A 15,762-nucleotide genomic window follows, 5' to 3' on the forward strand; every position below is an offset into this window, starting at 1 on the left:
CAAAAATACCCTCACTGGTAGTATTGCCTAGTACGCCCCAATGCGACGTTCCCATGAAGGCTGAGGAGCCGGATGGGGCTTTCTAAACCCAGACAGAATTGAATCTGAAGCCACAAGCTCCAGTGATTCAATATTCGCGCCCTCAGATCCGAGAGCCCAGAGAGTCACAGCAACATAATTGATCCCGTCGTGGTTCAGAATCCCTTCCGGGACTGGGAAGGAAGTCTGTGGACCCAGAGAATTGACTGGGCATGCAAAATTAGTGTCTATAAATGCATGTTACATAAAACTACAACATACCATATTTCCCGAAATGATATCCGTTCACAAAAAGCTGACATCGGTAATCGGATCCATCTTGTGATGTTGAATCAGGGTTGCTGTTATTGAATCTAAAGGCCAACGGAATATCGTAGCCAGATGGTAAATCCAAAGCGAATGAGGTCGTGTAAAATCCAACCCCAGCACCAGGGATTCCAACGGTGATGGGGTTTGAAATTTCCCATTCTGAAGAGGGAGGGCTGGGAAGATGGTAACCTTGGCGCTCTGCATACATAGCACCTTCGTTTAAGGGACCCCGAGTCAGATCACGATACTGCTCGCCTCCAAGATTCCCCGTCATGCGCCATGAAACATCAGTCGCAGCATGACTCGATAATGCATAGTCCATGATTCCACGAGGGAATTTGATGGCATCCGTTCCAGGTGCCTCCTCGTCCTGACCCATGTGGTCAATCAAGACTGTAAAGACATATGCCTCGTCTCTAACCAACTCCTGGTTTATAGATACGTTGTGTGCGTAGGTCATGTCGGACCCGCTTCCAGTCCATGACCCGAGGAAAGTTTTGTTGAGCCAGACCGAGTAACCGAAACCCACACCTCCAGAAGTGTTCAAGAACAGCCATGTCTCTTGACCGGTGGCTATAAAGTGGCCACGGTATATCAATGATCCTCCATGATATCCGTAATCATCGGCATATAAGCAAGTCGGCGTTGTGAGGGTACGTGTGTTGTTTGTGGATGTACGGTCCAAGGCAGTCCATTTGTTGTCATCATAGTTAGGAAGGATCTCTGGTAGGGAGTCGAGGTATCTCCATTCTAACTGAGAGAGGCTCGGAAGGGAGATGGAAGGCCGCTTATAAGAAACGACTGCTCTCAACTTTCCTAGACGTGACTGTGAAGCTTTCAGTAGCTCCCCGTTAAAAAAAATCCGTTGAATGTGTTCTCTCGGTGTTGATATAACCTCCAATGAAGTAGTTCTGTTGACATCCCCAGTTAGTACCAGTGCGTTATCAGCGATAGAGGCACTACGAATCAGGTATCCGCCCTTGACAACGACCATATCTTTGGATGGTGAGCTATAGTTGCTAATGGGTGATGATGATGGGATTTCGAGTGCCCAGTGTTGGTACGCATCATTGCGCCAGAGAAGATGAACTTCCAAAGGGCCCGAGCGTATCACTCGTCGGGATGAAAGTACATTCCACTGAATGATCCACCCAGAGCCCTTGCGTTTCCGGATTTTGACTCCTTTACCTTCGGCGACGATTGGCTTCTGTAAGCCCTCCTCCAATGCGAACTCGTGGAGCTCATCTTCGCCCCCATATAGGAATAAAACCCGTTTATCATTCGATCCACGGACCCAGGTGAAAATCTCTGCGGTGGAATAGATAAGATTTATGCCTCCAATATCGTAGTCAGTGACATGGACTTTTGAGTCTCTGCCAATCAACGATAAACGGCCCCCTAATTGAGGAACAGTCACATTGCCAGCTTTTGTTGCAACCTTAAGCTGATACTCCGTGTTTCCAGCATAAGTAAAGTCAGCATGTCTCACAATATAGAAGTTTGTTTTGGTTCCGTCTCCGAACAGCGGAGTAACAGCCACGCCCGCATTTCCAGTGTAAGAGCCATTTATGCCGATGCCCGGTTTAGCGGTGAGATATGCTGAAGATACTTTCAGGAAGTTGGCCTGGAGTTTCTCCTCACTGTATTTCTCACGCCAAATCCTTCGATCCTCAGTAATTGCAGCCCCGTAGTCATATGAGGTGTAACCGCCGTGGTAACCTAGATTGCCCCAGTTTGTGCCGCCATACGTCTGCAGCAGCCCAGTTAGGAAAAAAAAAATAATTAAAAATAAAAATTCAAGAATACGTATATCAAATGTACTTACCATGTAAATGTTAAATATGCTGACTCCAAACCCATAGTTATTTTTATTGACAACTCGAACAGCTTCATTATTGACCAGTATCGCACATTGATCTTCAGCTACACCTCCCCTGAATGACATGTTAACCCAATGAACAATCTACAATTCCAAGATGAGTACTTAGACATACCATCCACCCCCAGAACCTCCCTGAAACTCCATAATGGCGAAGGGTGTAGAGGGGCTGTTCTCCTGGTGGGTCAATTGCCAATCGCGAGGGAACCGGTATGTAGGCCACACGTAAGGGTTTCCACCTGAAACATATTAGCACATGAGGCAACAACAACTAGTTATGGTATTGGCATACAATCATATCGCATTGGATAGGCGTCAATTCCGTAAATCTCGAGCTCGCCCAACCCAGTGCCAGGGGCAAAGTATCCCATATTGAGATTGTCATTCACTGCTAGAGGGACCACAACACCGGCATCACGAAGCTGCGTCTCGGTAAACGCCATCACCTCACGATTCATATGTGTGGGAAAGTCTGACGATGAGACTCCAGGCCAAGAAGTATACTCATTTTCAGGTTGGACCATGATAACTGGTCCTCCATTGGTGATCTGAGCTTTTGCGATAATCTCGCCCATTGTTGTCATGTAATTGTTAGTGGCATCTAGATAATCCCGACTAGTAGATCGGATGACACCTTTCTGTCGTAAGACCCAACCAGGAATGCCACCAGCCGAGGTTTCGGCGTTGATATACGGTCCTGGACGAGCAATCAAGTAAATACCTGCCTCACTCGCAGCTTTAAAGAATTCGTCAAGACTCCAGATTCCGTCAGTAATTACATGACCAGGGTTTGCCTCTTGAAGGCCCCAATCTGTATAGAACGAAACTCCCGTAAAGCCCATGCTTTTGATCTTCTGGAAAACATCCAGCCAAAGGCCAGGGACGGGTAATCGAAATGGATGGAATTCACCAGAGTAGATCATCAGGCGCTCTCCACGAACGATGAGGGAATGTTTATCAAATGTCACCTAATTTTGAGTAAATTAGAGGCTATGTCGGCTTATTAGGAGAAATTACCAAGTTTTGGAGTTCCTTTGAAGTGTTACTGAGATCTGAAGATGCCTTGAGTGGGCCTGCAGCAGTATTGTTCGGAAAATAGACGGCTATAATCAATGCCACTCTGAGTAGAAACCACATATTGAATATTATGTACCCGTGTATTAAGGGACTACTCGCCATAATTGATTTTTTGAAAGAAACCACTTTAAATTATAGTGACTTGCCGTGTAGTGCGGGGAGACGGCTAATGCCTGGAGTCCACAACCTACTATTGACAGAGATACGTCACTCAAGACTGCTGACCCATGTGCCTGGAGTCTCTTCCATTCGAGATTGGCGGAGAATTAATACTCACGCGGGGAAACAGTAGTCTTCCTCACAGTGAAGTGACAGGTCATATTTAGCCTAAAGGTTTGTCTGATCGTACCCAGAGTGGGATGGACCTAGCATCTCATGCTGCGCAAAACAATATCCTACGTATCTGGATACCCATTGAGTGGGACTATAGAGAGGAGGCAATACGGCCTTCCCATTACAGGCGACGTAGGAATGGCGGAGTAGAACCGAATGCGGATCCTATCGTTGGAGTGGGAGATTTAGGCTGTTTTACATACACACAAACAAGGTATTATTAATGCAAGAGAACAATCATAAGAGACCGCTTGGTAATTAGACCTACCCTTGTAATCTGGGCACTGCCAAGGCGTGATTTTTTTTTATGGGATGTTTCTGGAATGCATTATATGTCGTCGAGCGGAACGGGAGCGGGGCCACTGGAACCGCCCATCGGCGTTTCGATTTCCGGAACACATGGGGCTCAGGGGCCTAGAATACATCAACACTTGGCAGGAAGATACTTCCGGGTGGCGAAGAACTGAAGAGCCGTTTTATAAGCAGAATCTTATTGCTTACTTTTACCCTATACTAACCTCATCCGACTAATGGGACAACCTCGCCACTGTATGATAGCCACTAGTATGTGAATTTTCCTCCTTATGGTTGGTAGTCTGCGCCTTAGGGGTACCTGTCGGTTGACGATGATTGATATATAATATTCTTAAAAAGAAGGGAAGATCGATAATATCTCGAAGGGTAACGGCTTCATTATGCGTTGATAGTTGGAGAGGAAAGGGATAGAATCATGGAACCCTTCGGAGAACGTCTTCCTCCAAAACCCAACTAGTATAACCGTGTTCGGAAACCGAGGATGAACTGACCGTGTGGTTCCACTACCTCGAGAGTATCTCTTGACGCGACGTAAAGAACGGCCCAACGTATCCTTTCACTGTAACTTAGACAATGGCATAAACAACCACGCTCGAATATATTGCTGCATACATGCTGCACCAAAGGAAGTATTTTCCGAGTCAAGTTGATCAAAGTGATTTGCCGATGGATCCCACGATCCGTGGTACCCCTTCGGGCCCGATGCGACCGGCTGTGGTACCGAATAACTCTTTGGCCACGTCGGAATCTCATTATGTCTATAAATCCCCTTTCGTGCCCGTGAAGACATATTAATGGCCGTATATAAAGTCTGGGATGGGGTTAAATCTCCCAAGTTCGAGCACACTGGAGTCCAGCATTATTCGATAAGCGCATGCGTTACGCTTCCTCCACCAAGGGTATCCATGGAGAATACTCGACGAGTGATCCAAGAACCCAGCAATAATGAGACAATCAGCAAAGAATCACAATGGAGAGCGCTCAAATGCCTCGAGATCTTTCGTACGATTCTGTTGAATCGACAGTTGCATCGGCGCTGGTCCCTCGAAAACGAATGCATGAAACAGCTTCCTATGCAGCATCGGGGTCGCCTTACTACGATCCTTGAGCCAGTGCCATCATTGAGTACGTGGTCAGGTGACGATAAAGTTCTGCAGAGATTGAGGGCTAGAGTCAAGCTTTTAAAAGCTCGCATCGAAAAGGGCAAAGAACTGGCTTCTGAGATTGAGAGACGGATGAAGACTAAACGTGTTATATACCCTCCGAACTTCTGTCACACATGCTTATCAACAAAGGAGGTACTCTGCACAAAGTGCGGACACCAGGTTTGTCTCACTTGTGTCTCCTGTAGTACCGACAATGACGGAAGTTATGAATGCCCTATCTGCTTCGCTCCAACCTCCTTCGTCCGTCGGGGTCATATGGTTCGATAGAATTACGGGTTATCCGAGACTTGGAAGTGATAACAGAAGAACAGGCGTTTTTGGATGCTCTCCTTTCCTCCTCCTCCTCCTCCTCCTTCTTCTTCTTTTCTTATTTTAAATACCTGGGGTCCCGCGGGCGAGCTAGTTGGATTGGTAGAACAGGGATCTATTTGCTGTATCTTAGCCTATGCATGAGTACCAGATTTGACTATTCAGTCACGTACTAACCTTTATTCTGACGACTTCACGCACACATAGTTGAGAAAGTTTAATTGCATGTCTATATCCATAACAAAAAGAAGGACTTCTTTCCGCGCAGGACCATCTCGAAGAAGTGCTATCTGCTAGTAATGAATTATACGTTGAGCCTAGAATGAGGGAACTGGGTAGCCTAGAAAGCAAGATACACGGACACTTCAACATCCAGGGTGGTCCTGTCTAAGGCATGTCGGAAAAAAAAATAAGTACGGGGTGCATTAATGAATGGCTTACACCCAAACGATATTGATAATATACAAAATCACGTGATATGATTTGATTCCAGGGTTCTGCCACCGCCTGCTTGATATGTGGAGTTACCGCGCAATAGCGGACCAATAGGATAGCAAGGAGAAACATTAATGCGGTATCGCCTGGCAATCAGCAACAGCGGCCGATACAGATTTTCATCGACACATTGACTACCGGCTTTTGGACGAAACACCGCCAGTATGCCTCAGAACGAATATGTCGAGCGTTGGCAGAAACTGCACGGAAAGCGGTATGTTAAATGATATCCTTCAAGATGTCGTATATGGATGGTGTCATTAATTGAACCCCTAGGTTTGATGCCGAAGAGCGGTCTCGCAAACGCCAGGCTCGTGAGAGCCATCGTCAGTCCAAGGATGCGCAGAACCTGCGTGGCCTGCGGGCTAAACTGATGCAGCAGCAGCGCCATAAGGAGAAGATCCAGATGCGCAAACGTATCAAGGCCCAGGAGGAACGCAACGTCAAGTCCAGCTCCGGCGAGGCCGAACCGAAGTCTGCTGTCCCTCACTACCTTCTTGACCGCTCCGAGGCGACAAACGCCAAGGCCCTTTCTTCCGCAATCAAGGATAAGCGAAATGAGAAGGCTGCGAAGTTCTCGGTCCCTATTCCGAAAGTGCGTGGTATTTCGGAGGAGGAGATGTTTAAGGTCGTGAATACTGGCAAAAAGACACACAAGAAGTCGTGGAAGAGGATGATTACAAAGCCGACTTTCGTTGGACAGGATTTCACTCGACAAAACGTGAAATACGAGCGATTTATTCGGTATGCTAGCAACCCACACCGGAGGAAGCGTCTAGGCGGGTAACTAACAATTCTATTCGATTAGGCCGATGGGTCTGCGCTACAAGAAAGCCAACGTCACCCACCCTAAGCTCGGTGTTACTGTTCAGCTTCCGATCATCAATGTTCAGAAGAACCCTAACAACCCGCTCTATACCCGTCTTGGAGTCTTGAGCCGGGGAACTGTCGTTGAGGTCAACGTCAGTGAACTGGGAATGGTTACCACTGCAGGTAAGGTGGTGTGGGCCAAATATGCACAAATCACTAGTGAGTTCATCCGGGCTACTGAAATCTAACGTTTCGATTGTCCTTTACGCTAACCTGAATTTTTTAGATAACCCCGAAAACGATGGTTGCGTTAACGCGTATGTTTCGTCCGTTATTTACGTTTAGTTTCTCAAATACTGATAAGAAGCAGGGTTCTTCTCGTTTAAACCTTTTGCCCATATAATGACTCATAACCGTCGAGGTTATTAGTAGAGGCATTACAGCGTTTACCACTCAAGATCGGTTCTCCTTAAGCACCACAATCATGTGGCTTCGACAAAATCTGTGTCAAAAGCCTTTCTCCAGATTTTTGTGATTTTCCGGTCTCAAATATGTCTGAATTTGGGCTCAAGCAAGAAGATAGCAGAGGATTGACGGCTTGAAGATCCCTTTACGTGATACCCAAAAGTTTCTTCGAGGGATGGAAGAAGTTGTTGTTGCGACATCGGAGGGTGCCGCTGATTCTGATGTTCGGCGCATTACGACTTGACAATTTTCCTTTTGCAGGCGTTCAATGAACAATTACATTACGGTGAATAGGAATGGTAGTATATTTTGTTCTCACCTGCAGCGTAAGATTAGTCTGATCCAAGCTGCCCAAAACTGTATCTCGGGTAAGGGCACGATTAAGCACTGGGTTCCGTTGTCCCTCGCCTAACCCTCGGGGCACTTGACCCCCAAGGATAATGAGTTATGGCGGGATAGAGCCCTGCGGGGAATATGCTTCTTACTACAAGCTCTGATGCATCGATCACCTGCGACTTGGCCCTGTGTTAAAGTGAGATCTAACGGGTAAGTAGGTAGCTGTTTGGGTGTCCGGAAATGTTGTATCAAGACACGTTACGGGAGCATGGCGTGCTCTAATCTCAATCTACCTTCGAGTTACCACCCACCCCCGTCTCCTCCCCCAACCCCCAATAATAATAATAATGATAATAAAACCCTGCACTCGCATATATAGACACGCCTCTCAGCATTCAAAAGAATGATTATCCAACGTCGCTGTGAGACGCCCATGCTGTACTGCGTACGCCCTAAGAGTCTTCCCCACTTATAGGGCTGAGAGATGGACCCGCCAAACCAGCGAATCAGCCAACCAAGTATGCGAGAGACATGAAATGGTTCTGCCTACGGCGTATATCCAGAGAACACTGGCAGCAATGAAATGTTAGGGTCGGGCCATGTCACTCTTCGGAGTTCTTCCGTACCTGAACTTTTCCCAAGGTCCTCTCCTCCATTTTCCAGCCCTACGGAAGAAATAAACCGTCTCCATGGAGAAGAACATCGTGCCCACGGGAACGTGATTATCCTCATCTGGCAAGTCCTTTCAGGATACCTCCTCCCTATTACCGCACGACTTCATCTGCACATGGTGAAGGCTCGTTCTCCAAATCGCTGACCCGCCTCAGTCAAGACTCCCTACTACGGACTTAATTTTCTCATTGAATGCCGTCACAGGGCTCCTCCTTGTCCCACGCCTACCTATGAAAGAAGGACATAATCGAGGGGGCAGCCTACACCGGAGAACAAGATGTCCACCCGGGATTCCTCTCGTCTATCGTTTTACTCTTGCAGGCCTCAGAAAACCATCCTCTCACCAGCTTGGCAAAAGATTCTGGACGATATAAGCACTAGAAACCAAGAAAATGTATGGTGGGTGGATGTTGTTGATGGTACCAACGGGGATGTTAGCAGAGTATCTCATGATCTTTCCATTCACCCGTTAACCACAGAGGACATCGTCATGCGGGATCCACGAGAGAAGATCGAAGTCTTCCGAAACTATTATCTCATATCGCTCCAGACCCTAGTATCTCGTACATCTAATGATGAAAAATATGCAGGGGATATCCACTCGGGCCCAGAAAGCTCATTCGTTCCGGATTCCGTGCCGTTGTATATCCTAGTTTTCAGTACAGGTGTGGTCACCTTTTCGCCTGGCGGATGTGACCATGTTTCTCGAGTCTGCTATCGGATTCATAGAATGCACGACGACAAGATTCTATCGGGTGATTGGATCTTCTATGCCCTGATGTATGTGGGTGTGGGATATATTATCCCATTTCTTGCTTTCTAAATGCTAATAAATCACTGCCAGCGATGATATTGTGGACAATTTCCTTCCATACATCGAGTCAACTGAGCGTGAATCCGAAGCTATCGAAGATCAAGTATTCATAGCGCGCACAGACGACCTTCCGTTTCTTATCCCTCGCATCGATCGTTTGCGCAAGAAGATCACCCATTTGATCCGCTGTCTGAATGGGAAGCATGATGTGCTCAATTCTTTTATAAAACGCTGCCAGGCAAAGGACAAAAATCCCATGTTCCCGGCAGGTGATCTGCTAGTATATCTAGGCGACGTTCAAGATCACTTGACGACAGCCATGACAAGTTTGACGCACGTGGATGAGATTGTCGCTCGATCCCAATCGAAGTTTCTCGCCCAGCTCAGTGTTAATAACTTAAGATTGAGCTTAAAAGTCAACGAGGGACTCAGTAAAGTGACTGTTCTTGCGACTATCTTCGTTCCCCTACATTTGGTGACTGGCATGTTCGGAATGAATGTTGAAGTGCCTGGACAGGAAACAGAATCTTTGGCTTGGTTCCTTGGTATTGTGGGCGCGTTCATTGTTTTTATTGCCATAGCATGCTTTGTAGCAGCTAGATTCAGACTTTTATAGACCTTGTCACCTTGAGGACAAGCATACCGTCCGTACAAAAGACCGCAGTTGTTTTGGCTGCTGGGATACGAACCCCATGCCTATTGCTCAGTAGTATTGCGTAGTTTATTAATGGAAGACGTGGCTTTTGCATTTTATTATTTTATTTTATTCTTAAATCCATAACCTACCTATTCCGTATATAAGTGTGTTCTGACCTTTTCCGAGTTACCCGATCTGCCGGTATCCTAGTACAGGATCGCGCGTCGGGGTAATTTTCTCCAAACCCGAGTGGAGCCGTCAAGTGTCACTATGAGTCGACTTATATAGCGCAAGAGGACAGTTTGCCTACAAATTCCGACCTGCATTTGACAGTGCTATGGCTGTTTTCGTGTTCCGCCGCGTTTTTGACGAAGTTCCAGATACTCTATGAACCTGGCAGCTAGGGGCCAGCTTTCCAATCAAAAGCTGTGCGAGCGTGCCACATGTTGGCTGCTCATAGGAAAATTATCGATGGTAAGTTTGGAAACAGATTGCTGCGGTGATAAATACCTGGTATGCGTTCGAGCCACAGTGGCAGTGAACGTAGCCTTCCCGTAGTAAAGGTCGCACAAAGGATTATTGAGAACGAATATGGGGAAATACAACCTCAAAATATCTGAGAGGCAAATCTCGGTACAAACCATAGTGTCAGCATAGCTGTCAGAACCCTCTGAGGTAATATGTTGCACGTAGTTCAGCATGAGGTCTGGCTTACGTACGTACTCAACAGATCGTACGCGGGCGAGGTTTCTGTTGGTTATTATATGGGGAATGTATTGCGTACACGGAAGTGCATAATCCCATAAGGGTTAACCCTGTAATAGTCGACCGTCGAGACGATGTTCAATTAATTCGGACTGTGGTCATCGAAAATCTTCACCATCCACTGGATCAAATACCTTCCGGCACTATTCAACACTAAATTAATTGATCGACTTACGCGAAGGAAAGGCGGTTAGTGCGGGCGGCCTAATCAACTAGGCGGGATGGTTTTATGCCATAGAAGGGAAGTATTATGCGAGATATTAAACCCCCTCCCCGGATAATGCACCACTATCGTGTGAGGGGTTTCATAAACACCCCGCTTAATGGCCGCTGTACCCACCCTGTCGCTTCATCTAATGCCTGACCGGCTGCGGGGACTGGTGTCGTTTCAGACAGTTCTGCCCCCTGTGGCATGGAATGCATGTCGTTGTATTCGCCCCAATGATAAAGAGTATATATAATCCTGCCCCTCTTTGCCCAGGTTATGGCTTGGCCCTCAATAGTATACAACCATTTACTAGCACGTTCATTGTCCAATTTACTGTAAGAGTCTCGGCGCAATGTTAACTGAGTCGCTGAGCCAACTAGTCGTTGGGTACTACCGCCACTTAGTACTTGGAGTGGTAAGTATTACTCTTGTATGACTTGTGAAGGTGTCACATTTGATGGACTTGTGTTTTAGGTCCTCCTTGCGATTGTAGCCAAAGTCACCTATGAGCTTCTGATCAACCCTCTTCGCAAGTTCCCGGGACCAAAGCTAGCTTCAGTTACCCGCGGCCCTTATGTCTACCATTCACTGAAGGGTGACTCGGTGGACTGGATTCATGATCTCCACACCACATATGGCGGTGTTGTTCGGATCTGTCCAGATGAGTTAAGCTACATTACTGGCGATGCCTGGAAGGGAATTTACGGGCATGCCAGCGCGGGAAAGAAAACGACCGAGAAAGATATGCGGTTCTATGGACCCTCGTTCAACGGTGCTCCGGACATTATTCGTGCTCCAGGTCCTGATCACTCCCGCTTCCGACGCAACTTCTCCAATGCGTTCTCGGACCGAGCTCTGAGAGAGCAACAGAGCCTGATCTGCCGGTACGTCGATCTGTTAATTGAAAAGCTCAATACGGCTATTCAGTCAGACCCCTTGGGAAAAATTGAGATGGTGCGCATGTACAATCTCACCACCTTCGATATAATGGGTGACTTGACCTTTGGAGATCCTCTAGATCTCCTCAAAGGCACAGGTAATACTGGATGGGTTTCAGCTGTGTTCTCGAGTATCAAGAGAACATCGCTACGCAGAGCTTCGCGCTACTACCCCTGGGCGGCTGTCTTGTTCAAACTCACTATCCCCAGGTCTGTGATAGAAAAAGCGATGTCTCACTTCAGATCTTGCATAGAACGTGTCGATAAACGGGTTAGCCGCAAGCTGAATAAGCCAGACATTTGGGGTCTGGTGCTGGATCAAAAAGAGAGCTTGCGTCTGACTCGCGAGGAGATGTACGCAAATTCGCAGATATTCATGCTTGCCGGCACCGAGACCACTGCGACAGCACTAAGTGGTTTAACGTACCAGCTTCTGTTGAACCCAGACAAACTGGAGAAGATCACCAAGGAAGTCCGTGACACATTCCAACGAGACTCAGATATCGATATCACCTCCTTAGCGCAGATGAAGTACCTCAATGCCTGCATCGAGGAAGGATTGCGTATGTACCCGCCCGTTCCTGTGGGACTGCCTCGCCTTGTTCCTCCCGAAGGAATGATGATCTGTGGAGAATATGTGCCCGGAAAAGTAGGCCCACCGTGCTCACCCCTTTGTTACTGTATTGTGTTAATCAAACGCTGATCATCCCAGACCGCAGTGTCAGTCAGTCAGTGGGCAGCATACCGCAGCCCTATGAATTTTAAGCGACCCAATGAGTTCCTCCCAGAACGCTGGACGGATCCTAGCTTCTCAACGGATGATAAATCTGCGTTCCAGCCGTTCTCGTTTGGCCCTAGAAACTGCCTCGGGAAAAAGTAAGTGCTAGTGAGTGAGATAATCAATTTCCTTGCTAACGGCTAAAGTCTCGCATATCATGAAATGCGTCTTATTCTAGCCAAGGTCCTCTATAACTTTGATCTTATGTCTACGCCAGAGTCTATTGGTTGGGACAAACAGAAAACGTTCTTGTTGTGGGAGAAGAACCAGTTGATGGTCCAGTTGAAACAAAGAGCTTGAACACGAGAGCTGAGTAAACATGCTCTCAAATGGCCGACAAGTGATTGGGAACGCGAGGGTCTGAGATAATGAAGAATACCAGTAATGAGTTTCATTGTTTTAGCCTTTGTGTGTATGAACTGAGATCCTAAAGCATACGTGTTATTTGCTGAACAGATGGCGATCATACGAACACCAGTCTGGCATTCATAATTGGTCTCTTCTCGGCCGTGCTTTCATCAACATTGGTCCTCGGTAAAGGACGAGGTATTCAGGGCAGTTCCACTCTTTAGTAATGGGCTCCCAATCAAAATGCCACAAGAGCTTCGCGACGATCAAACGCAGCTCCATCCATGCGATGTTCCTGCCAATACAAGTACGCGGTCCTAACCCAAAAGGCTGAGAGGCTTCGAGGTCATCGTTCTGGAACTCACCGGTGCGCTCCATCCACCGTTGAGGGAGGAATTCATCCGCCCTGTAGAATACACGTGGATTGCGGAAGATGTTGTACCGCATAGCACCCAGCTCGGTATGTGCTGGGACCATGTAACCAGCTACAGGAATGGGATTGTCTGTATGCCTCCACATCGGTCCAGGGAGAACGGGCGTGACACGCATAGATTCATTGAGCACGGCGTCCAAGTACGGGATTTTTTGTGCAATCCTAGGAGAGAGGATGCTGGTTGAAGTTGTAAACTCGCTGCGGATCTCGGAGACGAGTCGGTTGTAAATAGTGGGGTTTTGTCCAAGGTGCCAGAAAGTATTTGTGAGGGCTGTAGCAACAGTGTCTCCTCCACCTATGTGTAATAGTTGGTTAACCCTGAATCAAGAGGCGGAAAATTGTTATGACTTACCAGTGACGAGATTCGTAGCTTCACCCAGCATTTCATACTTTCCAAGATGAGTGTAGCCTTCTTTCCCTTTGAACTTCTCATTTCCTGCTTCGATAATGCTGATAATGTCTTGACGACTCCCCAAGTCGATATCTGTTGCGTCTCTCTGTTTTCGAAGATTGAGATGATACCCTGCGAAGTCAACCACTCCTCGGAAGGCCGACGGCGTCATCCAGCTTGGGCCGTAGCGGTTAACATAGGATAAAAATCGGAACACCTCTGGAATACACTGAGCAATGACAGAATAGCGTAGAACGCTGGGCAGAACATGCAAGAACGGGTGGTTATCTAGCTTGTCAAGCATGCCAAAGTTCGCGCCGAAGGACAAGGCACCGATTATATCGAGTGTCGCACAATCAAAGTAATCCGTCAAATTTACAGTTCCATTTGGAGCTGTTGAAATCCGAGAAACGAGCTTGTCCGCAATGGGAACTACTATTGCGGGCTCCTGGGCATTAAGCGCCGTGTTGGAAAAGCCAGGAGCCATGAGACGGCGCTTACGGCGGTGCTCACCAGGATCCCGGATATTCGACACATTTGTCCCCGCGAAGCCAATTACTCGCAGGGCGAAGTTGCCTCGGTAGACATCACTGCGGCCAACAATATCTTTCAGAGAACGCGGGTCATTAAAGACAATTTGTCCGGGCGCAACCCGAACGACATTCGATTTGTATTTCCGGAATAGCGTCTCGCAATGCTGAGGGAAGTACCCCGTCCAGATATAGTACATAAAGTATAAACTAGAGCATGCGGCGAGCTTTGGCCCCGGGTATTGTGCTAGTGGGTGAAATGTTAAACGGTATATCCATACCGCGACAATGCTTGACAAAGCCTAGAGGGATTAGAAACTCGTAGAATCGCAAGAACTGTTGGTGCTTACGGTCGTAAGTGCTGCTGACCACAGAGGTATTGGGAGTTTCTCAAATGCTGTCAAGACCGTGAGCCCTTCGACGTCAACCAGGCGAGCCGACATGGTGTACTAGAAAAGAATGATATTCTACAACAAAGACGACGAGCACTGAGTACTATATATATTTACGGAGCTAGAAAGAATCATAAAGTACTGAGAGCTCGTGCCGATTATCCGTTGATGTGTATGAAATAGCTTTCTAACCCGCAAGGGCAGTTGCAAATGAGGGTCGATGTGGGGAGGGGATTGAATCGGTTACTATTGCGAACAAAATTTTATTCAACATTCATAGCACAGGACGGAGGTCAATTACCTTCCGACTTTTGCATCATTTCTTCTATGCGACGGTAGCTTTGACGATCCAATCATAGTACAGCTGATTCCACCTGCCACTGTAGTCCCGACGGGGCCTAACTACCTGACATACACATGCGCGGGGCTTATCTACATTTAAAGCAAAGGTACCATGGACAGACAAACTGATTCCTAGTGCTCTTGGTATAGGACGATAGAATTATCAGTGTGTGTAGGAGATAGAGGATATCGATGAAAAGGCACGGGTTGGACTATTACCGGCAATCGCTAATACCTCGGGCTAACCTGGTCCCCTTATCTCGCCAGTAGTGCCTCTATGGAGAATGACCATAGAGAATGTATGAAATGAACTCAGAAATTATGTGCATGTAACGTGCTTCATTTTGGATAACAGGCCGTTACATAATCCTCACATGAAGTAACTCTGCAGGGTATATGTGTGATAGGAATGATGGCTCAAGAACATTTTGCAAAAAGAGCGAGTCCATAATTGTAACACAATCTCATACTAACCTCAGAAAAAAAAATACATATCAGAATATTGAATATAGGGAAAGGAGAAATAATACAGAAAGAAGAGATAACCCAGGTTGAAGACACACCCACTCATACGAGAGATAGGTGAGTTCCTAGCTGGCATGCAGATGCGACCGTCGGGTAATTTACGTTAGTAGGATGTATGCTAGGTTCCAGTTTTGTTTGGTTAAATGCGACGTAATATACCAAAACTAATTTTACCGAGAACTAATTCTGCTAAGAGCGCAAGACATTAATGCCCTATTAGAGGGTGTACATCATTTCCTTGAGCCTTACACTGCTCGAAATCTCAGAAAATACTGAGCATCCGCTATCAAATGTTCCCCAAAGTGACAATATCCAGACGATGGGCTGTTTCACATGAGAATAACCTCGTCGTTGGATTGTCAGGAGAGGAAAAATTCTAAAACGATACATTGCCACATTTGGTTGTCGGTAGTTCTTCAGCTTTGGAAGATATATTCTCTTCGTAGGGGGATTAGT

The 15,762-nt window shown here is 46.9% G+C and overlaps 6 protein-coding genes across 6 annotated transcripts; 4 read left to right on the forward strand and 2 right to left on the reverse strand.

Annotated features, from left to right (window-relative positions):
* Positions 1-27: 27 nt before the first annotated feature.
* Positions 28-3,364, reverse strand: BDV59DRAFT_211528 (glycoside hydrolase family 35 protein; the record flags this gene model as incomplete). Its single annotated transcript, XM_073695820.1, has 6 exons — positions 28-245; positions 301-2,098; positions 2,174-2,282; positions 2,343-2,466; positions 2,520-3,195; positions 3,245-3,364. The coding sequence occupies 6 exons, from the start codon at positions 3,362-3,364 to the stop codon at positions 28-30; spliced, it is 3,045 nt and encodes a 1,014-aa protein (XP_073542815.1).
* Positions 3,365-5,187: 1,823 nt separating this feature from the next.
* On the forward strand, positions 5,188-5,385 carry BDV59DRAFT_189322 (uncharacterized protein; the record flags this gene model as incomplete). The annotated part of the gene is made up of 1 exon (XM_073691590.1): positions 5,188-5,385. The coding sequence occupies one exon, from the start codon at positions 5,188-5,190 to the stop codon at positions 5,383-5,385; it is 198 nt and encodes a 65-aa protein (XP_073542816.1).
* A 650-nt stretch (positions 5,386-6,035) lies between these two features.
* On the forward strand, positions 6,036-7,500 carry BDV59DRAFT_189323 (rRNA-processing protein NSA2). Its single transcript, XM_073691591.1, has 5 exons — positions 6,036-6,136; positions 6,199-6,666; positions 6,731-6,951; positions 7,019-7,049; positions 7,103-7,500. Exons 1-5 carry the CDS (start codon positions 6,087-6,089, stop codon positions 7,116-7,118), a joined length of 786 nt encoding a protein of 261 aa, XP_073542817.1. The 5' UTR covers positions 6,036-6,086; the 3' UTR covers positions 7,119-7,500.
* Positions 7,501-8,111: 611 nt separating this feature from the next.
* BDV59DRAFT_189327 (magnesium transporter CorA family protein) lies at positions 8,112-9,767 on the forward strand. Its single transcript, XM_073691592.1, has 2 exons — positions 8,112-8,985; positions 9,050-9,767. Exons 1-2 carry the CDS (start codon positions 8,483-8,485, stop codon positions 9,633-9,635), a joined length of 1,089 nt encoding a protein of 362 aa, XP_073542818.1. The 5' UTR covers positions 8,112-8,482; the 3' UTR covers positions 9,636-9,767.
* Positions 9,768-10,928: 1,161 nt separating this feature from the next.
* BDV59DRAFT_211531 (cytochrome P450) lies at positions 10,929-12,829 on the forward strand. The gene is made up of 4 exons (XM_073695821.1): positions 10,929-11,044; positions 11,104-12,216; positions 12,280-12,443; positions 12,492-12,829. The coding sequence occupies exons 1-4, from the start codon at positions 10,982-10,984 to the stop codon at positions 12,643-12,645; spliced, it is 1,494 nt and encodes a 497-aa protein (XP_073542819.1). The 5' UTR covers positions 10,929-10,981; the 3' UTR covers positions 12,646-12,829.
* A 2-nt stretch (positions 12,830-12,831) lies between these two features.
* On the reverse strand, positions 12,832-14,491 carry BDV59DRAFT_211534 (cytochrome P450; the record flags this gene model as incomplete). The annotated part of the gene is made up of 3 exons (XM_073695822.1): positions 12,832-13,421; positions 13,479-14,349; positions 14,398-14,491. Coding segments are annotated over 3 exons (1,555 nt in total), but the record flags the coding sequence as incomplete, so codon positions are not given.
* Positions 14,492-15,762: the final 1,271 nt, after the last annotated feature.

Source organism: Aspergillus ambiguus (assembly GCF_047715705.1).
Source record: "Aspergillus ambiguus strain CBS 117.58 unplaced genomic scaffold BDV59scaffold_65, whole genome shotgun sequence".
Lineage (NCBI taxonomy): Eukaryota > Fungi > Ascomycota > Eurotiomycetes > Eurotiales > Aspergillaceae > Aspergillus > Aspergillus ambiguus.

Excerpts from the sequence above, each read along its gene's own strand:
- BDV59DRAFT_189323 (XM_073691591.1), top strand. The coding sequence starts at position 6,087 with ATGCCTCAGAACGAATATGTCGAGCGTTGGCAGAAACTGCACGGAAAG. Across the intron at positions 6,137-6,198 it reads CAGAAACTGCACGGAAAGCG|GTTTGATGCCGAAGAGCGGT; the intron begins GTATGTTAAATG and ends TTGAACCCCTAG. Across the intron at positions 6,952-7,018 it reads CAAATATGCACAAATCACTA|ATAACCCCGAAAACGATGGT; the intron begins GTGAGTTCATCC and ends TGAATTTTTTAG.
- BDV59DRAFT_189327 (XM_073691592.1), top strand. The coding sequence starts at position 8,483 with ATGTCCACCCGGGATTCCTCTCGTCTATCGTTTTACTCTTGCAGGCCT. Across the intron at positions 8,986-9,049 it reads TGGATCTTCTATGCCCTGAT|CGATGATATTGTGGACAATT; the intron begins GTATGTGGGTGT and ends AATCACTGCCAG.
- BDV59DRAFT_211531 (XM_073695821.1), top strand. The coding sequence starts at position 10,982 with ATGTTAACTGAGTCGCTGAGCCAACTAGTCGTTGGGTACTACCGCCAC. Across the intron at positions 12,217-12,279 it reads GAGAATATGTGCCCGGAAAA|ACCGCAGTGTCAGTCAGTCA; the intron begins GTAGGCCCACCG and ends TGATCATCCCAG. Across the intron at positions 12,444-12,491 it reads AGAAACTGCCTCGGGAAAAA|TCTCGCATATCATGAAATGC; the intron begins GTAAGTGCTAGT and ends TAACGGCTAAAG.